At 36.1% G+C, this 20,181-nt stretch overlaps 2 protein-coding genes and 1 long non-coding RNA gene across 5 annotated transcripts in view; 2 read left to right on the forward strand and 1 right to left on the reverse strand.

The window, feature by feature from the left end:
* Positions 1–2,764, forward strand: part of fam184aa (family with sequence similarity 184 member Aa) — a 38,490-nt gene extending 35,726 nt beyond the window's left edge. The window contains exon 18 of one of the 2 annotated variants that reach the window (XM_053510356.1): positions 2,304–2,764. In XM_053510356.1, the coding sequence (XP_053366331.1) occupies positions 2,304–2,379 (76 nt within the window). In that variant the 3' untranslated portion in view covers positions 2,380–2,764. The remainder of the gene's footprint in view (positions 1–2,303) is intronic. The other variant, XM_053510355.1, reaches the window with a different exon arrangement.
* A 404-nt stretch (positions 2,765–3,168) lies between these two features.
* Positions 3,169–6,971, reverse strand: LOC128536201 (cardiac phospholamban-like). Of its 2 annotated transcripts, none has more exons than XM_053510374.1 (2): positions 6,885–6,971; positions 3,169–4,190 (listed from the first exon to the last, which is right to left on the reverse strand). In XM_053510374.1, the coding sequence occupies exon 2, from the start codon at positions 4,108–4,110 to the stop codon at positions 3,952–3,954; it is 159 nt and encodes a 52-aa protein (XP_053366349.1). In that variant the 5' UTR covers positions 4,111–4,190; positions 6,885–6,971; the 3' UTR covers positions 3,169–3,951. The 2 variants fall into 2 exon arrangements, with proteins under 2 accessions (XP_053366349.1, XP_053366350.1); XM_053510375.1 differs by having other exon boundaries at positions 3,169–4,186; positions 6,885–6,958.
* Positions 6,972–16,895: 9,924 nt separating this feature from the next.
* On the forward strand, positions 16,896–19,935 carry LOC128536203 (uncharacterized). Its single transcript, XR_008361881.1, has 3 exons — positions 16,896–17,176; positions 18,569–18,605; positions 19,799–19,935. It is a non-coding gene; the product is annotated as an uncharacterized LOC128536203 (long non-coding RNA).
* The last annotated feature ends 246 nt before the right edge of the window (positions 19,936–20,181 follow it).

Raw genomic sequence — 20,181 nt, forward strand, 5'->3', positions numbered from 1 at the left:
TCTGTATCGTCTGAGATGGACAGTGGCCAACATTTCAAATGGTTTATGGAAACAACAGCTGTCTTATTCTTTGGGTCAAAGATGAAAAGGACCATCCAAGCTTTTATCAACATAGTCCAAAAGTCTGCATCAGTCATGGTGTGGTGTGTATCCGTGCCCGTGGCATATCTGTGAGGGAACCATTAATGCATAAAAATATGTTCATTTTGGAGCAACATATGCTTCCATCCAAACACCATCTTTTTTAGGTACATCTCTGTATTTTCCAGCAACATAACGCCAATCTGCATTCTGCTCAGGTGACATGGGCATGGCTGCTAAACACAGAGTACAAGTGCTAGATTAGCCTCCCTGCCCCATCTGAGAACACGTGGTACATTATAAAGTGCACAATATGGCAACCAAGACCCTAAACAATTGCACAGCTGAAGAACTGCTTAATGGAGGAATTGGAAAACTCCTGCTAGCTAAACTCAACCAAGTGGTGTCTTCAGCGACCAAATGCGGTAAAAGTGTTATTGATAAAAATGGTGATGTTACACGCTGGTAAATAGTTTGTTTGACGGTGAGGATGTGCCCAGATTTTAAATGAGTGCATATTTTCAACAAATTATTAAACTCACATGGTAAATCATCAAATAATGAGTTATTGTCGAGTTTTCAATATAGTGCAGGGAAAAACACTTGACTCATTTATGGTTTGATTGCCAATTTACGTTTTTGAAATTGTGGTTTAATTTTTTTTAAGTACAGTATCATACCTCAACCAAATGGTAGAGATAGTTCAATCAGGTTAAGGTCAACACATTTTTAATGAGGTATGGTCACTCAAAATGTGCTCTAACACACAAAAGTTGACCAAAACATTAAAAGGTTCAATGGCATTTCTTTAATCATATTATTATATTTTTGGTAGTGTCTCTTCATTGCACACAGTAATGCTGACTATAGTCTATAGCATCCATAGGCTAATCCAGTAACTTTTTTTTTTTCAGTTCTTCATTCAAACATTTAGTCCAGTTATAGCTCTCAAAAGGTTTGTTAACTAATTTTCACACATGTTAGCTTCCATTAGTGCTGGAGTCAGATCTTAGAGCTATGTACTGTATTGTATTTGAATGATATGTATCTCTTTTAGGCCAATTAAGTCCCTATGAACATGAATGAATGTTCGGGAAAATCGGCCATGAGTTATGGGTTGATAGCATGGCATTACTCCCTCTAAGGACAATCAGACAGATGATAACACATTGTCGGAGTCTGTGAGATCGTGCATATAGAATAGGGCTGTTAGATTTTTTCTCTGAGAGTCTTCAGCTGTCCTACTATTAATTAGCTCTTACCTACTGTACAATAGAGAAACTAGTGCAAACTAGTGGGTGAGTATAGCGTAACACTGACTAAATTGGGCGGGGGGGGAATCAAGAATTAGAAATATATATATATATATATATATATATATATATATATATATATATCACTGTGCATTTTTTTCATTATAAGTGATTATTATGGGATGTATAGTTGCTTGATCAGTAAGCACATTAATTTTGTAATATTGATACAATGTGAACATGATACATGTGATGGACCTACAGTAAACAAAGTGACACATAATTGTAAAGTGGAAGGAAAATGATAAATGGGTTTCAAAATTAATATTGAATTAAATCAGGTGGACTCTATTAACTAATTAGGTGACTTCGGAAGGCACTTGGTTCCACTGGGTTTTAGTTAGGGGCATCAGAGAGAAGGTGACTGAATACAAATGCACAATACACTTTTCATATTTTTATTTGTAAATTAATTTGAAAAAAAAAATCATTTTCATTCCACTTTACAATTATGCGCCACTTTGTGTTGGTCTGTCACATAAAATCCCAATAAAATACATTTACCTTTGTGGATGTAATGTGACAAGATGTGGAAAATTCCAAGTGGTATAAATACTTTTTCAAGGCACCGTATACTAGATTAAGATGAGATAAAGATCCCAAATATATTCCACAATTTTCTGCCACACATTAGCCACCTCTCCTAATCACAACCGCGAACAGGTCACCACGTGAAGGTTAACACCTGCTTCCTGTGAGACATCCGAGTGTGAGACATCGCAGAACACTTTAAAGTAAAAGCTATCTGCCCTCTTCTACATACACAAGCTTCCACAACAGGCTACAGTTGATAGGAAAGAGCATGCCACCAACTTCACTCAAGATTGAGGTCGCTTCTCTTTGCACTGTTAAATCACATCATCCAACGTTTCCCACTTAACCCCAGTGTGTTGTGTGTGTGTCCGGCAGCCCTCGTGAGAGCGACAATCCGACAGTACCATCAGAAGAGCCGCAGGAACTCTCGTCCCAATACTTCTCGTTCTGACACTTTCCACCTGAAGAGCATGTGAAACAGCACTTTTCAGTCGTCCATTAGTTCGTGTTATGCACTTCACTGTGACTTTCACTTCCTGATTTTATTTCTATAATAATTATTAACAATATACCTTTCACTTGGGCATTAATGCAATATGAGAGGAGAGGTATATCCGATTTCGTTATATGCACAGATCAGATAAACTCTTCTTGAAGGACCGAAACTGTTGGAATAACACTGTCTTGCCAGATTAAAAAAAAAAAAATTACAATTAATTGCACAATTAATTGTTTATATTTGTATTATATTGTCTTGTTACAAACAATAAACCATCAATTATAAAGAGATGTTTGTATCTTCCGATTCAAATATTGTTAACAGAAAATAAGTGTGTATCAGGATTACAATGCATTAAATTATATTCATAATTACACTGCTGTATGGCCTGTGTTTGTAAATCTTCAGTAAGATTATTTATATTTGTATTTATACATAATTAAATAAAGTTCAGGCATTTACTTCACGAAGGTTCTGGCTGCTATAAGACAATAACACAGGTGATAACAGGAACTAAGTTGTTTCATGGGCATTCCGTTACATAAAATGTAACTATATATATATATATATTGTTGTTGTTTTGTTTTTGGTTTTGTTATTGTATATTTATAAAACACTTCATTTAAGAGCCCTCAGTCAGGGTTGCCACTCTACATGCTGAGAAATAATTATTTACAAATAATAAACAAATATTGTTTTTTTTATTTATTTATTTATTTATTTATACATATATTACATAACTGCAGAAATGGCTACTTAGTACAATAACAGTACTCAAAGAGTGTTAATTAACATTTTAATATAATTTATTTACAAAGTAGGAAATAAAAATACAACAGGACACTTCTTTAGAGGGAGGGGGAATCAAACTCTTTAATTTTGTGTGTAAAATCATTTTTGTAACATTTTGCGCCCTCTGCTGGTTGAGAAGAGATTGCAACTGCAATTAAAGCATGGACCAGCCTTCTGTGTGTGTGTGTGTGTGTGTGTGTGTGTGTGTGTGTTTGTGTTTGACTGCCTTGTGGGTTGCCATTTAAAACAGCTTTTTTGGTGAGGTTGATGGCAAATTTCAGGGCAGGAGATATTTAATAAAGAGTTGAGATCCATTACAAAGCAGTATTGTAGATACTAAATATTGCAGAAATCTTGTTTATTAAATAATTGGTAGACTGTACATTTAGAAAAGGTTTTAAAACGTATGAACTTGCTTTGTGTTTGCTCAGCCCTATTATGTCTAAGACAGCATGCATGCTAGATACGTTGATTTAAAATTGTATTTTCTGTTTATTTTTCTTTGTAATGATGTGTCTTTTGTGAAATATAATCATTTCGACTTCTCATTTATTCGGACACATGAAATATACTTGACTGTAGAGCATACGGTTAAGAAACAACAAGTAGTAAGCACATCTAAAACTTCACAATATGATTACACTGTGTAATAAAAGCCACCATTTAATGTAAGGAAAGTCCTGTTTTTGTCCCACGCTCCATCCCAGCCTCGGCCCTGCTCGTTCCCCATCCTCACATCAGCAGGACGATAATGTAGATGAGCAGCAGGCAGATGAGGATGAGCGAGAAGTTGACGAAGAGCTCCTGCAGGTTGCGTTTGGTCTGCGGGTTCACCTCCATGACGGAGGCCCTGCGTATGGCCGAGCGGGTGATGTGTTGAACTCTCTCCATCGCGCCGGAGGATCAACAGGAGATGTGAGCGCCCAGGGGACTGAGCCGCGGTACCGTCAGCTGCTAGCGCTTACTCCTGTCTTTCATCAAGGCAGAAAAGAGAGATAGAGAATGATCGAGCTATTCTGAGCAGGTGTGAAAGAAGGCTCAAAGTACAAAGTGATTACGAGAAGTCATTCTTGTGGGTATTTATAGTAAATCCAGATTAAGTGTTGAGGTGGTAGGAAGAAAGAGATGAACTTGGGGCGCGTCATGTCGACCATGTTAAAAAGTAAACACAATGGTAAAGTAATACTCCAATCTGCAGCATGTTAAATGTGTTCATAATAAAATATTTGTGTTTTTTGTGCTGGGTTGTCAGTTGGAGTTTGTAAGTACTAAAGCGATGCTGCATTGAGATCCCCCTGGCACCACTTTAAGCGGGTAGTTGAATGGCATTATGGGTAATTTAGGCAAGTGTTAGCGTTAATAGTCCAGCATAATAATGATTGAGGCCTAAATAAAAAATATTAATTAAATAAATCATCTTTTTTTCAAACAAGATCAAACACTGTTTTCGATCATGTCAATCCATGGAGATTATTATTATTATTATTATTAAGTTGTTTCACGGGCATTCCACTACATAAAATGTAACTACAAATGCTTGTTTTTTTTTTTAAGAAAAGTGTCATTCATTAATACATTTTATGTAATTATATAATTATTGGTGTGTTTCTGTGGCATAAGGCAAATAATAATAACCAACACTTTAGCTCATGCTATTACTGAAAAAAAAATAAGTCATTTTAGAGCCCTCCATATTTGACTAAACTGTTAAGACACAACAAATTAAGTATGTTTTTATATGTCTCTTTCATTTCTGCTGTTTTTTTTATTTTTTTTATTTATTTATTTTTGCTTTAGTAATGAAGCTAACATGGCTAAGTAGGAGAATTTGTTAGCTAGGAGTTTAGCATCAGGACTAAATCATCACACACTCACCTCTAATGCCTTTTTTACTACTTTAGTATATCTAACAACCTTACAATGTGTAAATATTTTATGACACACTGACATCTGTGATTAAAGAAAGTGTAAAAAAAAAAAAAAAAAAAACTAAACACAGCGCTAGCGGCCATTTTGAAGCTAAGGTTTCCCTCAGATCCACCAGGGAGGGCTTCAGATTTCCAGAGTTTGTAGGCAAAATTGTGTCCTTTACATACATATTACTGCTAATATGATTGTTTAAATGTTAATACTAAGCAAAATAAAGCTATGTGAGGTTTACATGATATGTCTAAAAGTTCGCTAAATGCTTCTATTGCTGTTAAGCAGAGTTAATCTAAAAGTTCCAAATTTTAAGAACTTATTTAACAATTTAATGTCTTTATTAAACCTGGATTTCCGATTGTGCAGAATAACAGAACATAGTTATGAAAGTAAAAACTCACTTTATTTCTCTATATAAACCCCTGCTACACTAAAACATTTCATCAAAACAGCCAGCATTTCACTAGTGCTTGGGTATTATCAAGGTAGAAAGTTTTCATGATCAGCCTGTCGACTTTATGTATGAAACGCCGGCCTCCCAGGAGCTCCTTTAAACATGTAAAAATGGTTTAAGGGATGTGACAATAACTCCCGTATGAGTTCCTGTAATGTGCAAGCAGTGGTGTTGAATGATTGCGTGTACAGTTCCCACAGACAGATAAGTCTCTTTCCTCTACAAGTTGGCGAGAAGTCATCTGTCGATCAGTTTTAAACCTTTATGCACAAGACATTTTATCACAAGTCCCAGATTCATTTGAACGCCCCTCATAATATCTTCTTTTCAACAATTCGATCACAGCATTGTGGGTTTTGTATTTTTTCATAGTTCAGGTTTTTTCAGGATGTGGATTATTTAGGAAGCTTTCCCAATTGTCATGGCAAAAATTCCAGGACTTTAAATTCCATTATGCTGATCATGTTTAATTTAGAAGATACTGCTCCAGTGTCAGCACTTTGTAGCAGTGGTAACCTAATGTTTCTAAAATGGGAAAGTTTTCAGGACAAATTACTTTGTTTCTGAGTAATGAGATGATCTTGACTTAAATAAAAGGGGAAAATAATGACTGTTTATATACCAGCTGCTATAATTTAAGGAATAAAAAGAAACTATTTGTCTTGTGGATGTTCCTTAACATGAAACATAACACCAAATGGATAACGATACAATGTGTCATTTTTAATAAATAAAATTTGTTCTACTTGGAATTTTGCGGTAAGAAGAATAAATAATGTCTTTTGGCTTTTTGACTTTTTATAGATTTATCTTGCCAGCAATAATTAGAGTGAACACTGATTCATTCTGTTTCAATAACATTAAATCAGAAATTTGCCTCTAATATTACTATAATTTTTCTTTATAATTCTTTAAACAGCTAATTTTACAGTAACAGCTAACTGCAACATCTGTATGTTTACAAAGCCTGTCTTTGTGCTGTATATCCATTTGAATAAAGACAAATCCACCGGAGGCGGTTTATCACAACATGCAAACAGGTTGGGACCTTCACATGAGTTTTCCCTTATTATTCCATACTCCTGATTTTTATAGGCTTCCTTACTTTATTAAAGTATATTTTTTGTTTCCAGACTAACATAATCACCGAAATGTAGTTAGTTATACAAATCAGAAAGCGCATCAACAAAGCTATAAATGTAAGCTTTCTCAGAAATCTGCAAGTATTTACCATGTCCTGGATAGTAAAATAAGAAGAGAGGACATGCCATAATGAAGTTTTTCTTACCTTCAGAAGAAAGGAGAAAGGTGCTATAGTGTAAAAGGTGAAGAGACGTTATCTCTTGAGGAGCTAGAGAGCAGAACAACAGTTGTGTGTCTGTCTTTGTTGTGTTCAATTTATATGAGGTACAGAAGGGGAGGGGAAAAGTTACGGAGTGACCAGGAAGAGGGTGATGGTCATCGTTTGTGTGACCTTTGCCAAACTGAATTTGGGTTGGACATACATGTACGTAAACAGCTCGCACAAGGGCCAGCCTGCGTTACTCAACTGTGCCCTTAACTTATTCTCTATACCCTTCAAACTATTTAGTGTAAATGAAACTCACAAATATAAAGCGGCAATGATAAAAATAAAATTGTTAGCTAATTTTGAGATTATCTATTGAGTTTAATTAATGACAGATAACCTAAGTATTGTACTAGCTTGTGCATACGCATGATGGAAAATATGCTTATCTCTTATTCTTTAATTATGAGAGGTGATTAAGTAAAACCGGATTTGTGATAAAATTTTGGTAAATAAAGGAGTAAAACTGATTGACATTTACCGGTGACTTCAAGCACAGTACAGTGATGAGACTTTTAGCCACTGTAAATAATTTCAATGGTGCGAGGCAGTGAGAAGTCTTTCTACCTTGATGGTGTCCAAGCACTAGTGAAACGCTGGGATAAGTGCATTAGTGAAGCAGGGGATAATAAAGAGAAATAAAGGGAGTTTTACTCTTAGAACTGTGTTGTGTTATTCTACACAAGATATCAAATGTCCCAGTTTGACCTGAATGTCCCTTGTGCATTTGTTGCATACTGTACATACTTTATACAGTATGTGCATTAGTTATGTTTAACCAGCATACCTTCTGTATTTTTTGGCAAACACCTTAATTGTTGACTTTTGTAATACTTTAAGTCTATAACTTATTATTATGTAATATTAAATATAAGTAATAAGACACTTGAAATATTATTATGTTTGTTTACAGGATATACTACAGTAGTTTCATTTTACATAAAGGTTTCCATTCATACAAGCCCAAGCCTTTTCAAACTATTTTAAAGAAACATTTTTTAATTAAAAAAGAAAAAAATAGACTCTTAAGTATTTTTGTTGTTGTTGAAGTTCTGAAACCAAGTTTCTTTACAGAAAATTGTTCTGAATTATAATCTTTATAGCATTATTTTTATCGCTAGGTGTTAACATTTGTTCAACACATTCTAAATGTCCTAATGCTGTTCTGCTGTTAGACTTTACGTATATTTGTTATATTGTATTGTTGTATGTTATATTGTTGTACAATATAAATATGTATGGAATGGCAATAACGCAGCTCAAAGTACAGCACATTAATATGCAAAAACCTTTGGCTTTGGCTAGTACATGAACAACAAACAGTTTAGAGGAGGCTATCATCATGAGAAACAGTGAGTTTTTTTTCAGTTATGTCTTTTACGGCTTTAAGGTTTTGTGCTATTCCATATCAAGAGGGAAAGAGTGAGGATTGACTTTACAGCAAAGGGTCTGAGACTATATGGCACTGGATGAGAAGTCTGTATTTAAATGCTTTAAGTACATTACTACAGTATAGAGAGTATGGGCTCATTCTTGGAGTGTAACTTTCAGAGGAATTATCTTTGTTTAGTTTAAATTCTTCTTCAGCTGACAATAAAAAAGGAACACAAGGGGACACCCAGCTGTCCTGTCAACACTTCTGCATTGTTTCGCAACACTGTCAGGTCAGGAAAGGTGCAACTTTTCCAATGAGATGAGTGGAATGCGATCACCTGATGTTCTAAAAACAAGACAGCCAGTGCAATAGGGAAGAAAGGAACGGCCGGTCAGTGTCAGAATACTGTATCGTCTTGTTTGTGCTTCTGGTCTAATCACACCTTTTTCATTCCAGTTGATCAATACGGTCAGCTCTGTAAGCAGGGAATTGGCTGACCGTAAATTCTCCTAGTGCCAAAGGGAAGTTATTTAATTTCACCAAAATTTCAATGGGCCATTCACACAAAAGCAACCAATTTATCCTTTAATCAAGAAAAGATATGAACAGATGACTAACTATTACTATACTAGAAATTCTGGCTTAAAGCACAGTACGGTGATGAGACTCTTGGCAGCAGTAAAACATTTGAACATTGAGAATGTTTTAAGGAAGACCGTACATCCATGAATGATGATTCAAAGCCCACAGCAGTCATCGTTTCCGTGAACTTTCAGCGAATTGAACAATTCGGTGGATCGGAACTCAGTGCATAACTTGTCGCCAACTTGCGGAAGTGACGCATCTGTCTGTGCACACACAATCAGTAACCAACACCACTTGCACATTACAGGAATTAATCTGGGAGTTATTGCCACACTATATCACTATTGCTATACAGTCCTGACCTCGCTCTAAGACATTTCTACATGTTTGAACGCCGTTAAAGGAGTTCCTGGGAGGCCAGCGAACTAATCATGGCTCTGGCGTTCTGAGAAAACTTTCTACCTTGATGGTATCCAAGCACTAGTAAAACACTGGGACACATAACACCTTATTCTGCAGTCCCGGTTTGACTTGAACGGCCCTCATACTAGTAAAGAGTGTTTATTAGGATGGAAAGACTACGTGATGGAAGAGGAGGATGACTTCAATCATATTAGTGGCAACTTGGAACTGAGTTATTCCCGTCATGCTTGTTTTTTTTTTGGTGTGTATGTATGTGTGTGTGTGTGTGTGCCTCACCAACCCCACCGAGAGCCTCCCAAAATAACTTTTCTTTGTTCGCACAAATCCACCTCACTCTAAATAAAACCTGCTTCACATAGTTGTGGATGGCTGACCCAGTGAGAGCAGTCTACAATTTTTATTACTGTCCTAAAAAGTCAAATTTATCGAAAGCCTTAAATCCGAATGCAAATCTTCCTCTTCTTCTACTTCTACATTTTTGCATGTATTTGGGAATTTCTTGAGATATAGTGTATAACCTTAATATATAATGAGTCAACTGTAAGAGATGCAGCAGGCACAATGATCATCATGTTAAAATAAAAAGCTCTTCTATTAAAACTGTCTGAGATCACTGAGACTGACTATGAGATCACTCGCATGTGCGGCTGTTAGAGCAACAGCTTTGGAAATATCTGTCTGATTCATCACACATCATGGAGCTTTGTGGAAATCCTTATGGTCCTCATTTCAATAGGCCCAGGCACTTTGATAGACATACGGTAAGCACGCATAGCGGCACATGTTAGATCTACACTCATTAATATTTCAGCAGGAAGGAACGGCCGGCTGTTGCATTTCTTATTCGCTTTTACGGACTGGAGGCTTGCCAGGCATAATGGAAAACAAGACCAGTCATACCGTATCCGTCCCAAGAACCGAGCGTTCTTCTATTACATACCATGCACTATATTATTATACTATACTCTGTGTAGGAGGTGGCATGGTGGCTTAGGGTTTAGAACTGTTGCCTTGCACCTCCAGATTCCAGGTTTGATTCCTGCCATGGGTCTGTGTGCATGGAGTTTGAATGTTCTTGGTGGGTTTCCTCCGGGTGCTCCGGTTTCCTCTCACACTCCAAAGCCTTGCAGATTTGGCTAATTGGCATTCCCAAATTGCCCACAGTGTGTGAATGAGTGAGCGAGTGTGTGTGCAGTATGTGTGTGCCCTGCGATTAATTGGCACCCCTTCCAGGGTGTACCCCGCCTCATGCCCAGTTCTCCTTGGATAGGCTCCAGGACCCCCTGACTACATGTTACAGGATAAAGTGATACAGACAATGAGTGAGTACTCTGTGTACTCTGTTCATGGGCAGCAAGATTTCAAGAGTTCTGCAGTAAATACAAATGGCAAATTGTCAATTTTCTAATTTTATTTGTCACGTACGCAACCATAATGACACGATGATAACCATGATACATGCTGAACTGCTTATACGATTCTGTATGACTGAAAATTGAAAGATAGAAGAGAATAAAAGGATTTCACAAAAACAAAAGATTTGAAATGTATAAATAAATTAATAAATAAATACATTTTTAAAAATAAAATAAAAATAATTTTCAAATAAAAAAGGTTTAAATATACAAAGTTACAGTATAAAATTAAATAAAAATATAAATATATAGGAATTACACAAGAGTTACAGAATTAGCAATGTGTAATTGAAAACTGAGAGGTATAAAAGTTTATGTGTGGGTATGACACACACATGAGATATGAAATGAAATCATTTGTGTTTTAAGCAGTACCTCATGCCATTGAACTGCCTAAACAGAACAGCTTCTAAGGCTGGAAATATCTGAAACTTGAAGTTCGCTTCTAAATAATGTCATTAGTAAAACAACTCTCTCAGCTATTTCGAGAAATCCAAGCTGAAAATTTGTGGATTAAATGTAATAACCAACTAGCATGACTGAATGGCGACAGCAGCTCTTTGCTCACATGATCTACAATCGAAACATAAGTCATTTTGTCTGGCTAGCATGTCTGCGACAAGTAATTCCCCCAAGCTAAACAACAGTGAATCAAATTTTACTAAACGCATGATGAGAGACCAGATAACAGTCTCTGTATTTTGGGGAACTCCAGGCATTGGACATTTAAAGTACCCTTTAGTGAAAACACTAAAACACTGTTTACGAAGAATTCCAGTGCAGTTTACATTCTGTTATTTAACACATCAAACTTCTGATCTAATTTCTCCCTACTGTACTTTAATATTTCCCTGTCTCTCAATTATTTGTATGGCTGGAATCCCTGCAAATGCTAATCACGGACCGCTGTTTTTAGCCATTTAGCAAGTATGATAAAATTTGTTTGATTAAAAAAAAAAAATATTGGAAAAATATAAACTTTTGACGAAACAGTGATTAAACAATAAGAATATTACAAAAGCACCAGTCCCGTTCAACCCGAATATGTGCTCTAAATAAGCAGACGTAATGCAAGTACAAGACGGCACTGTGGCGTAGTTGTTAGCACCTCAAGGGCAGAGGGTTCAATTCCTGTGGAGTCCACCTGGTGGGTTTCTTCCGGGTACTTCAGTTTTCTTCTGGGTATTTTTGGCTCAGTGCTAGGTCTCTCACATGCCATGCAGAAGGCTCACTCAATGCCAAAACCCCAGCCACTGGATGCCGTGCCGGTCACACACTCAGATAAATTGGGAAGGTTGTATCAGGAAGGCCATTTGGCGTAAAACCTGTGCCAAGTTGTGTGTGGATCGGATGGTCCGCTGTGACGACCCCTAGACGAGAGCAGCTGAAAGACTATGTGATATAGTCTTATAATCTGTAATATATTGTCACCCTGTCTAGGGTGAACCATACCTCGTGACCAAAGGAAAAAGCTTCAGGTTGTGATATTTGGTTGTAAATATTCAGAAAATAAATAAATAAATGAACACAGCAAATCCCCAACATATGAACGAGTTCCATTCCAAAAGCTTGTTTGTAAGTCCAATTTGTTTGTAAATCGAATAACTGATTTGTCTAGGTACTAGGATACTGACATAATTGGCTATACACAGTATTAAACAACCATGTTCCGTGTTCCTTGCATGATCTTTGTTGACGTGATTTATTTTAACAGAACAATCCCAAAAAACATTTTCACAATTATTTTCACTTTTGTCTCCATCGTTATTGCTTGCAGTATCATCTTCATCGCTGCTGCTTTTACGCTTGCTTCCGGATATCTTGAGGTGCTTAAAAAATGTTTAATGCAAATGTTTAAAAAACTCTTTGAAAGGTTGTAACCTGAAAAATGTTCGTATGTAGGGTACTTACTGTATATTGGATATTTATTGTGGTAACTTAATCGGACATTTATCCCTTAATAATGCTACCTAAGATAAAGTGGTCGCTACACAAGCGCAAGTGACGCCATCAGGGCTCGTCTTTCACCAGGATTAGCCTCATGACAATGTCATTATAAAATGAATATCATGCATCCAGTAATGAAAGCTCTCCTCTATTCAATGAGAGCACTTCCTGTTTCAGCACAACAAGCTAAAAAAGCCCGCAACGTAAAGGTCAGTCAGTGTTTCTCGCCACACAGCCTGAAATGCAAATGAGCGAAAACAGTCACTGGTTTCATCCGCTCAGGAAAAGCAAGAAAAAAAATAAGCTCTGATGAAGGTTGCTTATTTGCATAAACTGTGTAAGCAAATTGCGTTATCATTGTATTCGCTTGTTGCACCGTCAATACACGCGGCACTCGCGCTGGAAATGTCAGAGTACTCAGAAATTAAAGCATCTGTTCGGTTACAAATGCGGCTGTGAAATCTGGGGTTCAATAAAATTACAGAACTGGAGGTTCAAACCAAAACCATTTATTTGTGCCAGGCTATAACTATTTATTTCTGTTGCAAAGTTGGCCGTTTAAGCATGAGGCCCTGAAGGGTTTGACTTGTTTTTGGAGCCAGCCATAAGTGGACATTTAAGGGACGCACGTTTTGGACCTTATATGTTAACCCTTGATTTAAAATGAGTTTTCCTGAGAAGTGTTCAGCTCATTCCAGGTATACTGATTAAAATTTTAGTTTGCAACCAAATTGACATTCTTTTGTATAACATGGCACTATGAGCATCCTTACCACCTGTCCTTGTAACATTTACATCTTATCCTGCTTTAGAGAATGAATTTTGTTTTATATAATTAATACGAGTACGTCAGGATCTGGTTCTGACATTCAGGATTCTGGACGTATATAGCAGGACTGACTGCTAAAAAATGTGTCGCAACCTTGTAGACACACAATCAATCATGTTCAGATGTGAAATTATTGCTTCATATCACCTCCCAGTGGACACTAGGAGTACTGCTTTTTATTCTGAAGCTCATATTCATAAAACATCTTGCCACAAACAATATCTTAGAGTCTTAATAAAGCATTAGATTTGCAAATACGAATGAGTTCGTAAGTCCAACAAATATTGTCTGGACACTAACACAACTATCTACACACAGTACATATATCAATACTAACATGTTCCATGATCTTGTCTATGTTCTTTCGAATCATGCTGATTCGGTTGAACTATTCATGGTAAAAGAACGTGCAACCATTATCTCAATTATTTTTACACTTGTTTCCATCGTTATTGTTTAAGGCTTCTTAGCAGTACCAGCATCATCACCCCTGATCCACACACGGCACAATGTACGCCGGACATGTGATCTAACTTCTGCGATTAAACATGCACAAACACATGTTCATATCGAAAGTTTGTAACTCAAATGCTAGTATATAAGGGACCAACTGTGTTAAGTGATTATTTTGTTTTTTAATGCAACAGCACCCCCAGTCTTTGTAAAGAGGTAATATATAGAAGCAGGTGAAGAAGTGAGGTTTGGGACTGATTCCTTTTAGACCACGCTACAGATGGAAAAACATAGTGTAGTATATCTCAAAAAAATAAATTGTGGCTTTTTTATCATTTAATTCAAAAAGTTAAACTTTAACTTATTATAGATTCATTGTAATATTTGAAATATTTCAAGCCTTTGTTTCCTTGATGATTATGGCTTACAAATTATGCAAAAAAATTCAGTATCTCAAAAAATTAGAATATTTAATTTAAACTAGTAAATTATTATACATACAGTATAAATAACGTATCTCTCAGTCTAGTTCAGTACACATAACCACAATCAGAGGTAAGGCTGCTCCACAAGAAGGTTAAGCAACAGAAGGTCATCGCTGAAAGGGCTGGCTGTTCACAAAGCGTATCCATCGAAAGTTGACTGGAAGGGAGAAGTGTGGTAGGAAAGAATGCACAAGCAAAAGGGATAACCGCAGCCTGAAGAAGATTGTCAAGCGAAATCGATTCAAGAACTTCACTAGAAGTGGAGTATGAGGTTGGATGAGTCTGTAAACTTCAGACTGTAAACTTCAAGCACACTGTAAACACATTTCATCTCTTACACTTCAGTGATGGGCAAAGTTTGGGGGAGTTGAATGATTTTTTTTTTATGGGAACTTTATCCAGAAACACAAAACTCATTATATTCATCGGCAAATATTTATACGTCAATTTAAGACCAAGTAATTTAGCAATTAAGTCTAATGTATGGGTTGAGAAGACTATAATAATAGTGGATGATGCTGATCTTAAGAGTCATTAGCCTCTTCATTTTCATTATTTTTAGCCACTGTGTTCCGAATGTAAATGTAAGGAGCTAATTTGCCTGCTGTTGTCTATATAGCTTAGCTTATCTCCGAAATGTTCACTAGCATGAGAATAAAATGCAAGTTAGCGTGCAAATATGCTAATATATGTCACAACAAAAATTAGCTAAATACAAATGATAAATTGACTAAATTATCTCGCTCAATAAAATATTGTTATCCAAATATCAAAATATTGTTATCCAAATAACAATGCTAAGACTGACAACAGGGTTACCGCCGACTCCAAATCTAATATACAATGTAAATCTAGTGAATTCTAATCTTATCATACTTTAAGCTAAAAACAAATACTAAGTGTGAATGAATAAAGACGGCCGAGTTTATCTGTAGCACATTAGTCTGTTTTAGAAATGGAGAAAATTTCTGATTTTCGTCATACTAAATAAATAAATAAATTAATTAATTAATAAAATGTTTTCCAGGATTCCACACAAATATCAGGCCGCTTTTAGCTACAACTTGCGTCTAGCTTATTTGCATTGTGACAGATATTATCAAGCTGTCAAGATACTTTGCAGTTTGCTCATCAGGCTAGTGAGCGTTTCAGAGATTAAAGATATTTCTATGAAAGGAAAGGTGTACAGGACAGTGGTGAGACCAGCGATGCTCTACAACTTAGAGACAGTGGCACTGAAGAAGAGAAAGGAGGCAGAGTTGGAGGTAGCAGATCTAAAGATGTTGAGGTTCTCTTTGGGAGTGACAATGATGGATAGGATCAAGAATGAGGTCATCAGAGGGACAACCCACGTTAGATGTTTTGGAGATAAAGTCAGAGAGGCCAGATTGAGGTGGTTTGGACATGTTTAGAGGAGAGATGGTAAATATATTGGTAGAAGGATGCTGAGGTTGGAACTGCCAGGCAGGAGGTCTAGAGGAAGACCAAAGAGAAGATTTATGGATAGTTGGGGTGAGGGAGGAGGATGCAGAGGATAGGGTTTGATGGAGGCAGATGATTCGCTGTGGCGACACCTGAAAGGAAACAGCCGAATGACAAAGAAGAAGAAGCTCGCTTTAAAGGTGCAGTGGTTAGCACTGTCGCCTTGCACCTCCAGGGTCCTGGTTCGATTCCCAGACAGGGTCTCCGATTTCCTCGCACAAAGACATGCAGATTCGGCTGATTGGCATTCCCAAATTTTCCGTAGCCTGTGAATGAGTGTGTATGTGTGGCCTGCGATGGATTGGCACCCTGTCCAGAGTGTACCCGCCTCATGCCCTAAGTCTCCTGGGATAGGCTCCGGCCAGCACCGTAAAGTGCTTGGAGTCTTTCCTCTCAAGTCCCAATTTGTCTTGAACACCCCTTGTATGGTCTACAGCTTTTGTTGAAGTATTAAGAATTCATATGTTTACTTTGTTTTGGTCATTATGTATTTGCTCATGTGCTAATACAGTGTAGTGGTTCATTCCACATTGTTTTTAGGTGTAAAACTTTTTTTTTAATTATACACTAAATCATGCAGTAGGTATCTCCAAACATAAAGTTTTTATGTTTAACTATTTGCAGTTACCCATATAATCACAACCCCTGACATACTGTAAACTAGCAGGTGATTCAGATTCTCTGTCCCTCACCCAGCATTCAAGAGCTCACATCCTGTCTAAGAAGCTGTAAAGCAGGGAAAGTGAATCACCTTTTAGTCCTTAGCCATACACACACACACACACACACACACACACACACACACAACACATTCACACCAAGTCAAAAGATAAGCGCCTCAGTCCAAGACCTAGTCCGAGTCCAGAGTTCAGTTCGTCTAATAAAACTGCTGCGATCATTGCCAAGTCTGCGTGACACATACACGTCTGGAAGGGCCTGTTCCTGTTTATTCTTTCATCATACGCGGCTTAAAATGCAGACGGGTTATAACAGAAGGGGAATTAGAAATAAAGATGACACTGGTTTAATGAATAAAGTATAGCTGTTATATTTTGGAGTTTAGGTGGAAAGTTTAACGAATTTCTAAGTGTGGAAACGGCTGTAAATACATACATAAAATGAACAACGGAATCCGGAGAAGAAGAGAAGAGAATATTCAGTGTCTTATGTCATATTTGCTTTTCTTCCTCGTCTGTCTCAGACCTTCATCATCAGGTGATCAACCTCAAAGAGCTCAAGTAAGATGAGATGAAATATTTTGTGCAATGTTTGTGTATTTTAATATTTAATATTTAATTATATGTTGTGTAATTTATTACTTTTAGTTAACACATTTGTTTTGTTTTTATCTCAAGCCATTGTTTCAATAGAAATTTATTGACCAGAAAAAAATTATTTGTTGGATCTAACTAAAATTTTATTTGAAAAATTCTTTAATGCCGGTTCTTAAACTAGCAATGAAGATGCATAGGTGAAGGTAAACGTTTAACGGATGTGTTAATCTTAATACAGATAATGATTTTAATATTAATCATTAACAGTGAATGTAACTGATTCCGATCAAGAAACTTATTTAAATATCTAGGTACAGTATACTGTATAATATGATGATTTTCATAAAAACATCATATCAGGATACATGCAGTATGTAAATTTATGCACGATATGGGTCACAATATACTGTAAACTGCCAGAAAGAAAACTGTGATTCAAAAATAAACAGTTGTGACATTTAACATTTTTTGATATGTGATATTTACAAGTGGTGTTCAAGTGAAACCTGGGACAAAATGTGCAAAATAACTGAACATTGACAAAAGGGAGTAAAAGCCCTACTTAAACATAATATAATATTTATACTGTATATTCTCTATATAATCCCCTGCTACACTAATGCATTTATCCCAGCGTTTACTAGTGCTTGGACACCATCATTAAGGTAGAAATTAATAAATCGGAGCCGCCATCAGACTGTCTGCTTCAACGGTTTAAATGCTAGCCTCCCAGGAACTCCTTTAATGGCCCAAACATAGCGATGTCAGGACAGTACGGGGTTTGTGGCATTAACTCCCACTTCGAACGGGGTTGTCATTCATAAATGTGCAGCCTTCTTTAAAACATTGGCACCATTCAAATGTTTTACTTTGACTAAGAGTCTCATCAACAAGTCTAATCAAATTTTATCAAAAGTTCCGGTTTGACTTAGTCTGGACACTATTAAAAAAAAACATAAGGGCTTCTACACAGAAACATTTAAAAGCAAAATACTGTATATTATTTATGTACTGTGTAATATTCTGAATAGACCATATACTGTAGAGAATTTCTTTAAATGTATCCATAACCCAACCTTGAATGAATCCAATTTATTAATCTATGTTGCTGAATATTCAAACAGGACTTCATATATAAAAAAAAAAACTAAATACATACCTTCAATTTATTAATTTACCAAAATACGGTACATTCCTGTAATCTACATCACATTCAACCCCATATCCAATATTTACAAATGCTTATTATTATATTGTTAACATTTTTTCTTTTTTTTTTAAAGTAGCTGTGTCAGATCATTTCCTTCCTCAGTGTTGCTTTTTTTGTGTTCTGATTATTCAATATTTTTATTCCAGGTCGATGAAAGTACTTTCGGAGACTGTAATGAGCAAAGTGAGTAACACTCATTAATACAAGCCAGTATTTAAAAAAAAAAAACTTAAATAACTCCTTATACTGTACATGGTGCCTTTTAGACCACAAAGCTTTTTTTCTGTAGCATCTATACTGTATTACATGGAATATTCTGTTTGACTGAAAAATTTGTGTAATTGGGTATATCTGCCCATGGCCAAATAGGCCAAATATATGGGTATATTTTATTAGTAAAATTAAATACTGATAAACAAGAGTTAAGTACACTTCAGTTAGCAGCCACAGGCTACAAATAACATTTTCAGCTTCAGTGCCTTTTTAGCCTTCACTGTTCACTACAAACGTAAATACTGTAAATCAAGTATTACTGGACCAAATCTGTGTACCGTATTATACTGTAGTATACCACCTAAGGTTACATAAAAAAAAAAAAACAAGAACAACACTGTGGACGACCTGAACTCCTTTAGAAGCCAGCACACTCCATGAATAGTAATTAGAAAGCACATTTCCCATTAAAGTATAAGTAATTCAAACTTTTCCATCAATTTCTTACTCATCTGCTTCACTGTTTTTCTCACTTCTGACTAAACAGCCCAACAGCTAGCTCATAAGAAATTTGAATGGAATTTATCTGATGATATAGTACATGTACCACACTATAGTACATAGTTCTATCATGGTACATATCTGTACTGTACATATACTATAGTATGGTACATGGTTCCACATACCAGGATCCTTCTAAAAATATGTCACAGATGTAATAATATTTATTTAGTATGGCAGCATTGTACAGTAAATATCTAACATTAATTAAATACCATAGTGTATGTTATCTTAGTATTAAATACAAAATCAAAATGACATATTACACAGAAAGTATCACAGAAATTATCACATCTATCTGCTTTTTTTCATACTGTTAAAATTCCACTTAAAGCAATTTAATTAATTATTGCAAAGCTACAGTATAAATTGGCTAATCAAGGAGCATTAGCTTTTGCTCAAAAATGGGGCCACTACTCGTTGTAGCTTGCTTAAAACATGGAAGTTTAAAGCTTCTAAAAGTGGTTTTTGTTACAGATAACTTTGTGTGTCAGAGAAAAAAAATACTTAACATACAAAGGTAGCTTTAATCCCATTTTGCTATTAAACCATTCATATGGATTACATTAAAATTATTAAAATGATGTCTTATACCCCTTCAGTTTTTTTGCCACCCCCCTACACGACTTGGATTGGCTCTCACAACATCACACTCAGCTGGATCCCTCTGAACTGTACCGACGGTGTGGTGTACATTCCCCAGTGGACAGGGCCTACACAATCTGGGGTTTGGACACAAAAAGAAGTAAGAGCTGGACATCTAGGTCAAAATTAAAACAGTGTGATGAACTAATTGAAGTCAGGCTGTTTGGTATCTCGGAGAGTGTTTATAAGAATAGAGTTTGCCTTGCATAAATATTCACCCCCCCCCCTAGTCGAGCTAGAATTCAAATTAACTTAATTAGATTTTTTTAGGATATCAGTTTTACTTTTACAAATCGGTATCCTGTTTTGTTTTTTTCATATTAGTATTTTTTATTGTGAT

This window comes from Clarias gariepinus, chromosome 13, assembly GCF_024256425.1.
Source record: "Clarias gariepinus isolate MV-2021 ecotype Netherlands chromosome 13, CGAR_prim_01v2, whole genome shotgun sequence".
NCBI classification, from domain to species: Eukaryota; Metazoa; Chordata; class Actinopteri; order Siluriformes; family Clariidae; genus Clarias; species Clarias gariepinus.